This window comes from Cervus elaphus, chromosome 9 (assembly GCF_910594005.1).
Source record: "Cervus elaphus chromosome 9, mCerEla1.1, whole genome shotgun sequence".
Classification (NCBI taxonomy): domain Eukaryota; kingdom Metazoa; phylum Chordata; class Mammalia; order Artiodactyla; family Cervidae; genus Cervus; species Cervus elaphus.
In genome coordinates, this window is record NC_057823.1 from 105345649 (window position 1) to 105361098 (window position 15450).

A 15450-nucleotide genomic window follows, 5' to 3' on the forward strand; every position below is an offset into this window, starting at 1 on the left:
TAAGCAGTGATGTCTGCCCCAGTTTCCTTTTTCACCAACCCAGCACCAATTTCTCTGATTCTCTTTAACAGTATCTCATCCTTCAGTCATTTAATAGGACATACGTTTCTTTTTTAAATTCTCCCCACTTGATCAAATGACACTGCCAAGAATTTTTAAAATAATAAAGTGCTGTTAAATATCCTTTGTTCCCATTAATTGCCTCCTGCACCCTGGATTTCACTCAGACCAGGTGAAACCAGCCAGGGGAAGGCTCCACGCTGCAGCCACCGGTGAGCGGACACCTAGCATTCTTGCTTGCTCAGACGGTTAACCTGGCAACAAACTACCATTTTCATAAGAGAAACTTATAATTAAATCAGAAGAGTATCCTGAGGTCCCTAAATATCCTCTTTTAGGTTCTTTATTTAACCTTCATTTAAGAGCCCTTGAAAGCCATTCAAGCTTTCTTAAAAGATGGCTAGGGACAACTTAAAACAGAAACAATTCTCTAAACTCATTCCTTAAATAAAAAGGTGCATTCTTGCAGGTTCACTGAAGACCTCTGGAAGTATACAAAGGGAATATAATGACTATCTTCAGACAGAAATCTGATATAATCCCAGACAAACTTCTAGTGTCTAAGTGGGGGAAAGCTGTTTCATTTGTACGTTAAAATTTTTTTAAAACCTAAGAAAAAATCCTAAGTTTTAGCAACTGAGATATACTCTATATCTATATCTGAGCAATTACTATTTGATGTCTGTGCTGTATTCGTTATTTTCCACTTTAGAAAATATTAAAATTTGCCAATTTCCTAACACTACCCTTAACTTCCTTCCCTGTTAAAATAAATACGCCTCATGAACGCCACGCTCCGAGTCTACAAAACTCAAAAAATTCAGGAGATGAATTAGTATTTGACCACAGTCCTGGAAATTTCTGTTATAAGCCCCCTGAATCTCAGCTGAAGTATGTGCTAGAACCTTTAATGCTAAAATAAGACCAGTAATCAAAAATATTTTTCAATAATAAAAGCAAAAATGCACACAGACACCCACTGACACTGAAGTAAACACTGAGTTGTTCATTCTAAGAAAGTCCATTGCACTTACAGGTCACCCCCTACGCAAGAGCAAAGGACTATAAAAGATGAAAAAGATTGCCTCCTGCTTTGATAAACGTGCCATTCTGACACCCTTCTGTTTCAATAAGAACAACTCGAAAAAAAGGCAGATTCATGTGAACTGTCAAGACCAAAATAATTCTTAATGTAGATTACTGAAGTAAGCTGCTGAAAAACCAGACATCTAAAGAGGGATGAAGACTTCCTTAGGCATATGTAATCCTGGCATAGTATTCCTTCCACAGTATAGTGCATGGACTTAAAATGTGAATTTTTACAAGGTATTTGTGAGGTTTTCTTTTATTAAATGAAAATGTCAAACAGGGCTATTCAACTTGCTGTAGTTTTTCAAGGGGTGCAAGATTTGTTGGACGTTGATTAAAGTCATCTTTTTGGTAGTCAACTGGTCTTTAAAAAAATTTGTTTTAATTGAACCTTGGAAGTAAGATTGATTCTGATAATAAACTATTATTATATACCCATTTTACAGATGAGGAAAGTGAGGCTTGGTGAGGTTAAGTTACCCAAAATTATATAGTAATTAAGAATATAGAAGAGGGATTTGAGCCCAAGGGTACATTCACCAGAGTCTGTGCTATTTCTTTTTTTTAAGCCATGATCTTCCCTCTCCTTTGATGTAATATATCCCCCCCTCCTTTGATATAATCCCCAACATCTGAACAAAACAATTTACTAAGAAACCAGGGAACTACTGCAGTGGGTGTAGCAAAACCTACTGCTTCTAATTGATCTCCTTTTCTCAAACAATAGCATCTAAGACAAAAGTTAATTGCTTTTTGTCCTGTTTGGTTTCCTGTTGCAGTATTTATTCGTTAAACAATAATCAACACTTTCATGTGCTGCTTTCTGCTATTTTTGACTTAAAATATACAGGTTTAAATCAATATTATGGTTCAACAGATTTTCCACATTATGGAGAGTGTGCCTGATTTTAGAAACACTTGTGGAAGAAACGGCACTCTAAGTCCCAAACAGCTCACCTGTAAATAAGCTTCTGGAACATTTCCAGTTGGCAAGTGAAGCACTTTCTCTGTGTTAGTATTCTCTGGATGGCCTGAATATTGCTACACCTCGTAAAGGACAGTCTGTAACTATCTTGTACAATCAAATGATTTCTGAAACTGATCTTGATCATCTCAATAAGATATCTCTTCAGAATATAGGTTTCTTTCTTTTTTTTTGGTCAGTTTTAAAAAACTGTATAGTACATATTAAAATTACTTCACAGCTTAAGACTATAAACTTTTAATTAAAGAACATAAAGCAGAGAACTAGCAGTTAACCACATGCATTCAAGTATGGATTTAAGAATGATGCTCATAATAACATAAACGGTCCTCATGATTCTCTTTCTAATTAAAAAAAAAAATATATATATATATATATATATATATGCATATATACACCAAAAAGACCAGAGCAGACAGCTTCAGCTCCATAAAAGTTCTTTTCATTGATGAGATTTTCCAGCTCTATACTTTTATCACTGTATCAGTTATAAAGGAGTATAACTAAAGCATCATGTGTATTCAAGTTTACTTGCCAATAAGCTTAGGAAGAGTGCTGCCTAATAATGTCTCAGAAACTTCTGGTTTCCATCTGGGTGCTTTGACTATACACTGTCTTTCCTGCACGTATCTTCTTTTGAAGGAGATCAGCAATACCTTAGACATGGCAAATGCTAGAATTCTCTGCCTTTTTAGTATCATTTAAAAAAAAATGATATCTATTTTCCTTATTGTAGGTCTCTCACTGACCTCCCTCGTAGCTCAGTTGGTAAGCTTCCCTCGTGGCCCAGGCAGACTTCTGCCTGCAATGCAGGAGACCCGGGTTTGATCACTGGGTCAGGAAGATCCCCTGGAGAAGGAAACGGCAACCCCCTCCAGGATTCTTGCCTGGGGAATCCCATGGACAGAGAGGAGCCTGGTGGGCTGCAGTCCATGGGGTCGCAAGAGTCGGACACGGCTTAGCGACTGAACCACCAGGTTTCTCAATAAAAATCGCTCACTTCCTGAATCAGGTGTGCAATCATGATTCAGTCTGGATGCTGAATGTTGAGTGGATTTAAGAAGAACTTATTTTAAAGTACAACTTTTCTGGCTTCTGAAGTTATTGTATTAAAAAGGTCAACCACTTAGGAAGGTACAGTTGAAATATCATTTGGAGATGGAAGAGTATGCTTTGGAGAGCTGAAAATGTAGAAATGTGTTTAAAATGCATCTTGTACTTCCCGACTTGGGGTTCCAATAGAATTTATAAAGGAAGATTCTCTAAATGCTAATGCTAATCATTTCTGATCTTTTAAAAATACAAAATAAAATACATTTTTCTCTTTAAGACCTTAAGCGTATTAAGACCTAGGGCTTTATCTCTTCTCTTCGTTAGTTGTTTATTCACTTAATTTCTTCTCAGATCAGCTACTTCTCATTAGTATGAACTTTTTCCCAGTTATGTAACTTTTCTGTGCCGCAGTTTCTTCACGGGTGAAATGGCAAATAAGAACAGGACCTCGCAGTGCTGTTCTGAGAAGTTTACAGTGTCTACAACATTGCCTGGAACAGGGAAGTGCTATGTGAGCATGGGAGAGCCTTGATTACTGATCACCTACTACATACCAAACAGCATAACAGATGACATAGAGCAGAAACAGCCATGAACAAACCACCATAAATATATATTGTGATAAGTGCTTGAGGGAGAATACAGCAGAGTAAGAGTGGAGAGAATGATACAGATATTATCTTTATACAGAGAAGTCAGAATAGCCTCTCAGACACCCCTTTTGACCTGACCTAAAGCAAGTGAGGGGTTTCCCTGTGGCTCAGTGCTTAAGAATCCGCCTGTCAATGCAGGAGACATAGGTTCGATCCCTCGGTCAGGAAGATCCCCTGGAGAAGGAGATGGCAACCCACTCCAGTACTCTTGCCTGGAGAATCCCATGGACAGAGGAGCCTGGTGGGCTACAGTCTGTGGGTTGCAAAAGAGTCAGACACTAATGAGCGACTAAACAACAGCTACAACAGAGTAAGTGAGAGCAAGGGAGGTGGCTGCCTGGGCCAACGAGAGCCTCGGTCAGCAGAGGACAGAGGCCCTGGGCCCTGAGGTCAGGGGCGCCGGACAGGTCAGGGGAACCCGGGGGCAGGGCGGCCGGGACACAGGCAACAGGCAGAGCCGGCCGCAGAAGTCCCAGACTCTGCAGTGTGGAGGGCACTTGCCTCGGAGGACCTCGTTTGCCAGGTTAGAGACTTTGGATTCTGTCTTGGTCAGATAGGAAGTCACTGGAGCACTGTGCAGTGATGTGGTGTGTATGTGTGTGTGTGCGTGTGTGTGTGTGTGTGTGTGTGTGTGGTGTAAACAGACAGGAGCCTGCCGCACTAGTCAAGACCACACACCACGGCAGCTTGGATTGGGTGGCTGAGGCAGAACTAGTTCAGTAATTCTAGTATGTGGTTGCACCCTTCTTTTCCCCTAAAAATATCCCTTTCACTGGCATTTACTGAACACCTACTAAGTAAGGCTTTGCGCTACGCCATTGTACCAATGTTAACTCCACCCTAGTGCACAGAACCTATGATATATTAATGCTCCAAAGAAGTTTTCATCAAGCCTCTTGATGAAAGTGAAAGAGGAGAGTGAAAAAGCTGACTTAAAACCTAACATTCAGAAGACTAAGATCATGGCATCCGGCCCCATCACTTCATAGCAAATAGATAGGGAAACAGTGGAAACAGTAGCTGACTTTATTTTGGGGGGGCTCCAAAATCACTGCAGATGGTGATGGCAGCCATGAAATTAAAAGACGCTTACTCCTTGGAATGAAATTTATGACCAACCTAGACAGCATATTAAAAAGCAGAGACATTACTTTGTCAACAAAGCTAATCTAGTCAAGGCTGTAGTTTCTCCAGTGGTCATGTATGGACATGAGAGTTGGACTATAAAGAAAGCTGAGCGCCGAAGAATTGATGCTTTTGAACTGTGGTGTTGGAGAAGACTCTTGAGAGTCCCTTGGACTGCAAGGAGATCCAACCAGTCCATCCTAAAGGAAATCAGTCCTGAATAGTCATTGGAAGGACTGATGATGAAGCTGAAGCTCCAATCCTTTGGCCACCGGATGTGAAGAGCTGACTCATTTGAAAAGACCCCGATGCTGTGAAAGATTGAGGGCAGGAGGAGAAGGGGACGACAGAGGATGAGATGGTTGGATGGCATCACCCACTCGATGGACATGAGTTTGAGTAAGCTCCGGGAGTTGGTGATGGACAGGGAGGCCTAGCAAGCTGCAGTCCATGGGGTCGCAAAGAGTTGGACACAACTGAGCGACTGAACTGAACTGAAGGAAGTTTAAATCATGTATCACAGCCTCATTGTTTTATAGATGTGGAATTAAAAATCCAGAGAGATTAGATGATTTACCCAAGATCATATACCTAGTTAGGTCAAGACAAGGATTCAGTACTCAGTTATCCTCATTTTATCAAAGAGGACATTCAAAATCAGTGGTTCTACTGACTTATGAAAATAACCTACAGCGCCCTTATTTATTCCCCTTTGCTTGGTCTGATTTAAAAATAACCACACAAAACTTCTTTCAAACATGTCCTGATGGTTAATGCTTATGAGAATCATTTCTAAAGGGAGTGTTTTTGAAGTTTCTAAAATAACTCTTTGCCTTAGGAAGTCTATATAAAAGACTGTTGCCATCGTCCATTGACGAGCAGTTCTGCAAATCTATAGATAAACTGATAGAAAAAACACTGACCTTCTCTATTCTAGTGTGCCAAACTCTTACCAAAATACCTCCTGTAGACTGAAAACAGTATTTGTCCAATTGAGAAGACAGGCTTGGTCTACCTGACCAATTATTGGCGATTCCAACAACTTAGTATAGACTGCCCGTTCCCACGGAGAGGAAGACGTGGTGTAGTCATTCTTGGGACAAATAAAGGATCTAGAATCGTGAAGGGTAGCTTTATTTTTAACGTCAACAGGAAACTTGGTGAGATATTTCCAACTACAGTAGTTCCTTAATTTTGTATGACGTAGAGAAATTAAGAAGGAAATAGAGCAGAACTTGATAAGAACACTCTGATTTGTGCCCTGATTTGAAGTCATGTGGTGGATTTCCTGTTATGAAATACTCCTCTCCCCCTGCCCCCGCCCCAGTCCAAACTTTATCTGAATCTCGGGCCTCTGCAGTTACCACTGAGCTTGAACCTTCCCCCAGCACCCTGCAGCAGGACTGCCAAAACACTGTGTAACTTGCATTTTTTTCTTTTGGAAAACTCAGAAGGGATTTTAAGGCCTTGAGGAGCTGAAATATGCCCCCGGCCTAGTAAGGACATTTTATAAAAATGACAAGTGGGCAGTCACACTGGCTCCTGAGATCAGCAGTTAGAGCCCCTTGTAAGGTAATAAGTGTGAAAAGAGCCATTTCCCAATCATCGTGTTCATTCCACGCATATTAGGAGACAGGAAAATCCAACCGAGGGCCAATCCTCCCCTAAGAATCCTTTAGTTTAATTACAACCACAGTATATGAAACATTTGCAAGACATTCACTCTCAGCAGTGAAAGGAAGAGAGGAAACTCTTTGCTACTAAAAAGACAGGGAAGGAAGCACTTCAGGTTCTAAAACCTGGTTGAAAATCCAATATAACTGACGACCAGGCCACTGCACCTCTTGTAAATGAACATCTTTTTTGCTGCTAATTTTGTGCTATTTTACCTTTCATTTAAAAAAAAGTAATTCAGGTTAAACTCAGCCGAACAGCAAAAAAAAGCTCTTGATATTTTGAAGCATTTTGAACAATTACTTTGACAGGAGCCCTTGACAGTTAAATGACTCCGTTAAATGAATGTTATAGAAGACACATAATGATTTTTAGTGAAATATTGAATTTAACCACAAATGAGGAAAAACCAGTCATAAGCACCATGGGTGTATTTGAATAATAACATCTTGCTTATGAACCTCAGTGGATTCTGTAATTTCTAATAATCATGCAATCAACCATTTAGCTGTTGAGTATGTCTCCCATCTTAGCGTTCTCTGTTCATTTTTGCTTTTTGCTTTTGAAGTTGTTGGTGAATCTAAAAAACCGTATGAAAATTTTGAAACTAGCAATAGCTCCCTTTGGCATCAGCATGATATTTTAGAGTTGGGCGATTAATGAGTTGCTGTCCCACAACTGAAGTCTTCCTTTTTCCTTTTTCTCATTTGCTGAATGAGATTCTTTCACAAAGTAAAAAAATCGGCAAGAGCCTGCTGCCTGAGAACGTGGGGATTCACTGCACACTAGAGTTTCCTCCATCTGCGGGACTCAATATTCCTTTTCTTATTTTATGGATTGAGTGTGAGATAACGATCGAGACTTTTACATGTTTTCTCATGACTAACGACTGAAGTATGTGCTGAAATAATAAAACTGGTACTGTTCAATTTCCTCTTTAAATTCAACTCCAATATAAATGAGAGTGCCCTTGTGATGGGGAAATCCGGCTTATTAGAAAACTCTGTTCTCTGAAGAAGAAGAGGAGCTAGAAATCCTTGTAGACTTAAAACGTGTGGCTGAGGTGCTGGTTGCGGGGGAGGACCCTGGGGTTGAAGCAATGAGTCAGAAAACCAGGAACATTTTGTTCTTGATCTCGAGTGCAGTGACGAGCAGCTCGGCGCGGGAGGCCCTGCCTGGCTCAGCGCTTCCTGATCCTTCCAAGCAGGTGAGGTCCCGCCTCCCCGGTTCCCAAGGCTCCCTGCACTCAGCGGCCTTCAGCACTTGTCCCTTTCCACTTTCACTGCTGGCTTACACTTGTCGGTCACTCTTTGAGGACAGGGAATGTCTTTTCATTTTGCAACACCCCCTCCACCACCAAATTTCTGAGGCATGATAAAACTGGTCCGCTCACACCCTTTAGACCAAAGTACCCTAAATATTTATTATCTTCAGCCGACGGAACGCTTGGGAAAGGCCAGATAGCTTAAATATCTGATCCGCCTGCAATGCGGGAGACCTGGGTTCAATCCCTGGGTTGGGAAGATCCCCTGGAGAAGGGAACAGCTACCCACTCCGGTATTCCAGCCTGGAGAATTCCATGGACTCTATAGTCCACGGGGTCCCAAAGTGTTGGACACGACTGAGCGACTTGCACTAAATATCTGATCCTCATTAAAGGCAAGTCCAGGTAGACAGCAAGATGCCTGACTTAGGTCTTCCTACAACCCTGCTCACTCAAGTGTGGTCCATAGACCAGCAGCCGTATCACCGGAACCTTTCCAAACACCACATCACGGGTCCCACCAAAGAGCCCCTGAATCAGAATATGCCTGATAACAAGATCCCGAGGTGACCCGTGCACAGTGAAGCCTGACAAGCATTCATACGACCAGTATGTAGCCTGAGGACGCAATGGTATGTGGGATGGCGGACAATACGAGGCCATGGCCATGTGATTAATAGAGAGGTCTGCAGGGAAGGTTTTAGAGCTCTCTCAGGACAGTCTCTTAACGCTCACAGGTGGGAAACTCACTTACACCAGCTCCCTGGGAACCCTTTCTAGGTACTTCTTCACGCTCTTTCCTGTTTAAAGACACAGCTGCTCTTAATAATTGTCTTTTCTCCTTGGTGCAAAGAGAGTATTTATCGTCAGCATGCCGACATGTGCAGGAGCTTTGGTTTCCTCCCTCAACATGTGGATGATTGAAAGGATGTTGCTGACACCTGAATAAGAAATCCAATGACTTCAAGCTATGTAAATTTAATTATTTCCTTTAATTTTTCTTTCAGGAATCTTTTTCTCTTCCTGAGCTTTGGGGAAGTCCTAGCAATTTTCATTTAAAAGAAACACAAGTCAGCAGTGGTTTGCTGAACAGGCTGACATGCAGTTACATGCAGGGAGAGGCGCTGTGTCTTTAATCTAATTTGTGCTCCCAATTTCCAGCTAATGTATCAAGGGATCCTGGTGTAGGCATTTACAAGGAGACATCCATAAGGCAGAGTCCAGCTCTCTGCAATTCTCTAACACATGGCTAACCAAAAAAAAAAAAAAATGAGTCTGGCTTCTTGTAGCTGCCCCCTAACATGAAAAACAAAAATTGCTGTGTACTCACAGATGTAGAAGTATTCCCGGCCTGGTCTGAATTCGAATCCTAGAGAAAAGGGTGTGAAGAGCTGGAACTTCTCAGAGAACTTGAGCGGTCCATTTGGAGAGTGAGGCCGGTTACACTCCCATCTCTTGAAGCCTTTGGACGTGTGGTCGCAGGCACTGTAGCCGTCAAAGTTCACCATGTAGAGGACGTAGCGCTCTGTCTTGTCTTCCGGGACGGAGTCCTCGTAGTGCGGACAGAAGACATCCAGGTAGTCGTTGATGCAGACATCGATGTGGTAGTCGCCCCTCTGGAACCTGCAGGAAGAGGAAAGCGGCGTGGTTATTCACAGAGCAAAGGCTTCCTGCTTGGGATTGGCGGTTCAACCTTCATTCGTAATCAGGCTAGAAACATTTATTATAGCAAATGTTTATCTGGGGCCACATGATTGGAGGATGAATTGATGCTTTTGAACTGTGGTGTTGGAGAAGATGCCTGAGAGTCCCTTGGACTGCAAGGAGATCCAACCAGTCCATCCTCAAGGAAATCAGTCCTGGGTGTTCATTGGAAGGACTGATGCTGAAACTCCAATCCTTTGGCCACCTGATGCGAAGAACTGACTCATTGGAAAAGACCCTGATACTGGGAAAGATTGAGGGCAGGAGAAGGGGACGACAGAGGATGAGATGGTTGGATGGCATCAGCAACTTGATGGACATGAGTTTGAGTAAACTCCGGGAGTTGGTGATAGACAGGGAGGCCTAGTGTGCTGCAGTCCATGGGGTCGCAAAGACTCAGACACGACTGAGCAACTGAACTGAACTGATGATTTGAGGCATGGTTTGACATGTTGCTGTTTCAAACCTTAAGTAACAGCAAGCCATTCTCTGGAGGAATTGTACTGTATTTGTTTACAAACGCCTTGCCAACAGAGCACCTCGCTTTCACTTTAAGCATGAAAGGTACTGACGGACTGTTTTCCTTTCACGGTTAAAATCATATATATATTGAAACAAACTTTTCATATTTCTAAAGCAGTGTTTCCTTTAATAAATGTTTTTGAATAAGTAATTTAAAGAATAAATGGCATTTGTTATAATTGAGAGCCTTCTTCATTTCCTATGCAAAATGTGGAAAATGAGAGTGATAAAATTGAGAGAATTAGAATCGTAAAGTTTAAAAGTTGAAAATTAAATTCCTAGAACACTTCCCCTTCAGAGGCAAATTAAACCCAAAGGCATTAATGATGAAGCAGTGAGCCACTGAACTAGACCCAGAATGGAGACTCTGGATTCTAGTTGGTGTCTCTCTTAGAAAATCTGCTTTGTCACAAACTTGTTTTAGCCGCTCTCTGTTTGGATGCCCTGACCCTTTCCCTACCAAACTGAAGCCGCCTAAGTCAAATGACTTTTCCCCTTATTTCTTTCAGTTTCATAGGCTGTGTTCTAGGGCTGGACCGAGCAGCAGGAAAAGAAGCAAGTCAAATGGAAAGAGCAAAACCAAGGCCACCCCATCCTGAAAGAGCTAAAAGGTATGCGCTCACCACACCACTGCACACACCACAGCGTCTGCTTCAATTATGATCTTAGAAAAGTTCTGTGTATTTGTTTTAACTAATGTGCCTTTCCCCATCAACTGAACAGTTTTTCCCAGGACCCAGTGGTGTGTGAAACAGGAATTGTTATGTACACAACTTTCTAAAATCAGGGTGGACAAGGCCACAAAAGCCCTTTGTTTCTAGCTGGTGAGGAAATTCTTCTGTGAGCCCTTAGGAGGGTCATGATAAAACCACATTAGTGCTGAAATACAGCGCCCATAAAGTCATATAATCTTCACGCCAGTCTCAGGGAGAACGCTTCCCGGTGACGGTAAGCTAGTCTCTTCCATTTTCAGACATTGCTAGATGTTAGCAAGTTTCTCCTTATATTGAGCATAAATCTACCTCTGTGTGATTTCCATCCAGTGATCCTACTTCTGCTGCCTGAAATTGCAAAGAGCAAATCTAATTCCTCTTCCACCAGGTAGTCCATAAACCATTCGGAAATGTCAACTGTGTCTCTGTACCCCCCTTTCTCCAGGCTTGAAAATCCTGATTCCTTTGTTTATTTCTGATAGAGTTTCCAGACTCCTCATCATTCTAGCATTTTGACCCTCTTCACGTCTTCTAGTTCACCAGTGTTCTCACAATGTAGCACCCAAACATATCGAGGACCACAGGTTGTTGTGAACGCTGGTCCCTTTGCTCTGGATGCTAAATATTCATCGACAAACCCGAGGTTCCCTTCTGAAACACACCATGCTAAGAGAGGTAAAGCTACTTATTTTGAGTGAGCAGAACAGGATTTAAGGACTTGATCTGCTGCTGACTGAACAGGAGAGTCATAAGCCATCCTGAGCCTCGGTTCCCTCGCGTGTTAAGAAGAATAATAATGACAATCCACCTTGCTGACCTCACATGGCTGCCTCGGACCTTGGGTGAGGAAATGTATGACAAGCACATGTGAATAAAAGGCATCATTACTATCAACAGGATAGATTAAAATGGGTAGATGACAAAATATTACTTTTTAAACAGTGGCAGTTAGTACATAACGGAGGAATAAAAATAATCCCCAGGTTTCCCTTTTTAAAAATCCTGGAAGAAAGGATGTCATGTAAAAATCCCAAATTCTGTCCTCAAATATCAAATGACCCTCAGAAACCCACTTGCTCGATGCTTTTGAAAAGCAGCATGGTGATGTATGCAAGAGAAATAAGGGAAGGTGGCCAGACCACTTTTCCGTAAGGGGGTCTCAAGGTACACACCCATTTGTAAAAACTAAAAAACCCTTGGAAGTATTTATTTCTTTATATTTACAGTGATCACGAAACCAGGTTTACTTTTTCTTCATTACCGGCAGACAACGATTTGTCAAGATGCAAGGAAAGCCTGTGCTGCTTTTAAAAGGTTTTTGAACATCAAGGTAACATCACTGCCAAAGTACAAAGAAAAGACACTGCAACATTCAGATAAAAGGGTGCTGCGCCGTGAATCACCAGCACTCAGAGCAGGCTGACAGTTCTGGCTCAGGGCCAGACAAGAACCGCAGCAGAAGGCAATGCCCAGATGCACTTTATATTATTATATTATTATTATAGATTTTAAAGACATTCAAGGGGGAAGTTTTTCCGTTCCCTAAGACGTGTCACTCATCTTAGCTTCTACTAGCCCTGGACCCGGCTTAAAAGTGAAAATGAAAAGCACTCCACCACCCACACCCATTCTATGATTGCTTTATTCTACAAATGGTCAGGTTTTTTTGTGCTTCAAATTTAGCTACCCTTTTCTAACTTTTATCTTTGTTAATTCTGCTGTAATTTTGATAAACAAACCTTGAGGCTGAATACCCACTTTACACTGGGTTGACCAGTTATCCTTTTCTGGAGCCAATTTACTTTGTGTGGGGTGTTAAGTAAATTACTCTGGAGCTAATTTTATTTTTTCAAGATGTTTCTTTTTTTCCCCTTTTTTTTTGAAGTTTAAGTATTTTAGTTTTATGGCCACAGAGCATATGGGATCTTAGTTCTCCCGCAAGGAATTGAATCTGCACCCCATTGTTGGAAGTGTGGAGTCTTAACCACTGGACCATCAGGGAAGTCCCTGGAGCTGGTTTTTAAATATTAGATTATCTCAGCAGTTAGTACGGATATCCTTCTATGCATACGACAAAGAAATGATTATGATTTACCATAGAATCAACCTACACTTCTGTTTCACATGTTCAATTTGCATAAATTAGTTTACTAATGTAAATTTCGAACAATGGACATTGTGAACATAAAAGTAATGACAAACTGGAACTCATAAAAGGCATCTGTACAATGTAGCTAAGTACAAAACAAAGAAAGGTTTAGAGTTAGTCTAATACTATCCTAAATTATGCTCTTCAGCTACAAAGAAGCACTGAATCATTCTTTTCTGGCCTTACTGTGAAGAAGCACATGTGTATAGCTAATATTATCGAGTGGCTACTATATTACATTCATTGTCTCAATTTAATCTCCATCATAATTGCACAGAATAGACAGTACACTGAGTTGGAGATGAGGAAACAGATCAAGAAGTCAAGCAACATGCCTAATGTCACAGGAACAAAAAGGGTGGAGGCTGAATTCAAACCCAAGCAGTCTGACCTCAGAATTGAGATTTCATTGCTAAAGTCAAGTTCTCAGGTCTTCTCTGAATGTTGCCAGAGGAATGATTCTCACTCTTCATGGGGTTTCAGTTCTCTCCTTCATTCACTGATACAACAAATATTTGTCATGTCCAGAATCTGCCATATTATGGCTTTACATATGTTGTCACGTGAAATCCTTATTGGGTAGTTACAATTAGTTTCATTACACCAACGAGAAAACGACATTCAGAGAAGCTGTTATCCACTTTGTTCAGTCGTTCAGTCATGTCCAACTCTTTGTGACCCCATGGACCGCAGCACGTCAGGCCTTCCTGTCCATCATCAACTCCCAGAGTTTACTCAAACTCATGTCCATCAAGTTGGTGATGCCATCCAACCATCTCATCTTCTGTCGTCCCCTTCTCCTCCTGCCTCAATCTTTCCCAGCATCAGGGTCTTTTCCAATGAGTCAGTTCTTCGCATCAGGTGGCCAAAGGATTGGAGTTTCAGCTTCAGCATCAGTCCTTCCAGTGAACACCCAGGACTGATTTCCTTGAGGATGGACTGGTTGGATCTCCTTGCAGTCCAAGGGACTCTCAGGCATCTTCTCCAACACCACAGTTCAAAAGCATCAATTCTTCAGCTCTCATTCTTCTTTATTCAATTTTTCCCCCCACAGGAAACAAGTAGCAGAGTTAGAATTTCACCCCCAGCCCGATGGGCTCTGAAGCAGGTAACTTCTGTCCTACCCACAATGGCCTGAATTCCTGGCTATAATTCCCCTCATCCTGTTTACACTGATCTTCTCGGAGAGGCTGCTACAAGGGGCCCAAGCCCTGCTCTTTCTTTGAGTAGGCTGATCCCAGACTCCTGCAGGGAAAACTGAAGGGCGCATCAATGTCTGAATAAGTTCCAGATCACAAGGTTAGCTCCTGACTCACGAGCATCCTTCCAGTCTTTCACAGGGATGAAGTGCTGTTAGGCTCCATAGCCATTCACACAAAGAGAAAGTTTTTCCATCAGGAAACTCCTTTCAGGAGCTTTAGTTCATGTTAAAGGAGCAGAGTCACCTCTGGGAATGATTCCACATGCCAATATTTACAAATTCCATGGGAAGCCTGCCATTGCTTGAAGACACTTGTAAGTTTCTGGGAAATTTTCTTATAAATGTCTCCCCTTTAACTCCTAGTCTTTAATGCCATCCCTTGGACCTATGGTTCTCTACCTCTCTGAAACCATTGCATATTATGAATCGTAAAGAATTCCTGGCTGCATACAACAGGCCAGCAATAATGACAAAACGATCCCTACTGAATTATCACAGTGGTTTACAGTGTGAAAGCACGCATGGTTGCCACCCTTAGAAAAGTGACTGTGTTTGAGTGAAATGATTGCTGCTCTGGCTCTGATCTGATGACACAAATCCCAGGAGCCGGGAGGCATCTCATGGGCATAGAGTTATGGCCCCCGTTCTCCACTGCGTTCCATGGGTACTCAGGTCAGTGCTCCATATAATATACAACGGTATGGATATTTTGTTAGGACAAAAACACACTGTATACATTTGTCAACATTTGGCAGTAGACTGGTTGAGAATGTCATATATATTGCAAAAGGATCATTTTAGTTAATGAAGAATAAAATTCAGCGTGGCAACTAATTCTTTGTAATCAATTCACCTACTAAAACGAATTATGCACTTCATGATTGTTTTGATGACCTAGAGGCTGCCTGGAGGGTTGGATTTTAAAAAAATACAGTTTTGGGGCTACTGACAGCAAAAATAACAACGAAAGGTGGGCTTCGAGCTACAAAGTCTCTATGCAGATGAGCGTGTTTGTCTTATTTTTTCTTCAGTGTTCTCCTGATGGCATTTCACAGATAAATACAGTTTTCGTGATACATTTAAACTATTGAAAATATCTATCTCTTTATTTAACCTGTCTGGAGAAAGGGAATCGCAGCTTGAGTCTTAGAATTCAAATGAAATCAAGACCACAAAGGTGAAGTTAAGAGTTGACAGGCTGTCTTTTCTCTTAGTTATCAACAATGTACCACCAGGTTTCTGCTGAGAAAAGGACCAA

General features: G+C 41.6%; 1 protein-coding gene across 2 annotated transcripts in view; it reads right to left on the reverse strand.

Annotated features, from left to right (window-relative positions):
• Window positions 1–15450, reverse strand: part of EFNA5 (ephrin A5) — a 288542-nt gene that overhangs the window by 43042 nt on the left and 230050 nt on the right. For both annotated transcript variants that reach the window (XM_043913746.1, XM_043913745.1), the window contains exon 2: window positions 9234–9526. In XM_043913746.1, coding sequence (XP_043769681.1) covers window positions 9234–9526 — 293 coding nt within the window. The remainder of the gene's footprint in view (window positions 1–9233; window positions 9527–15450) is intronic.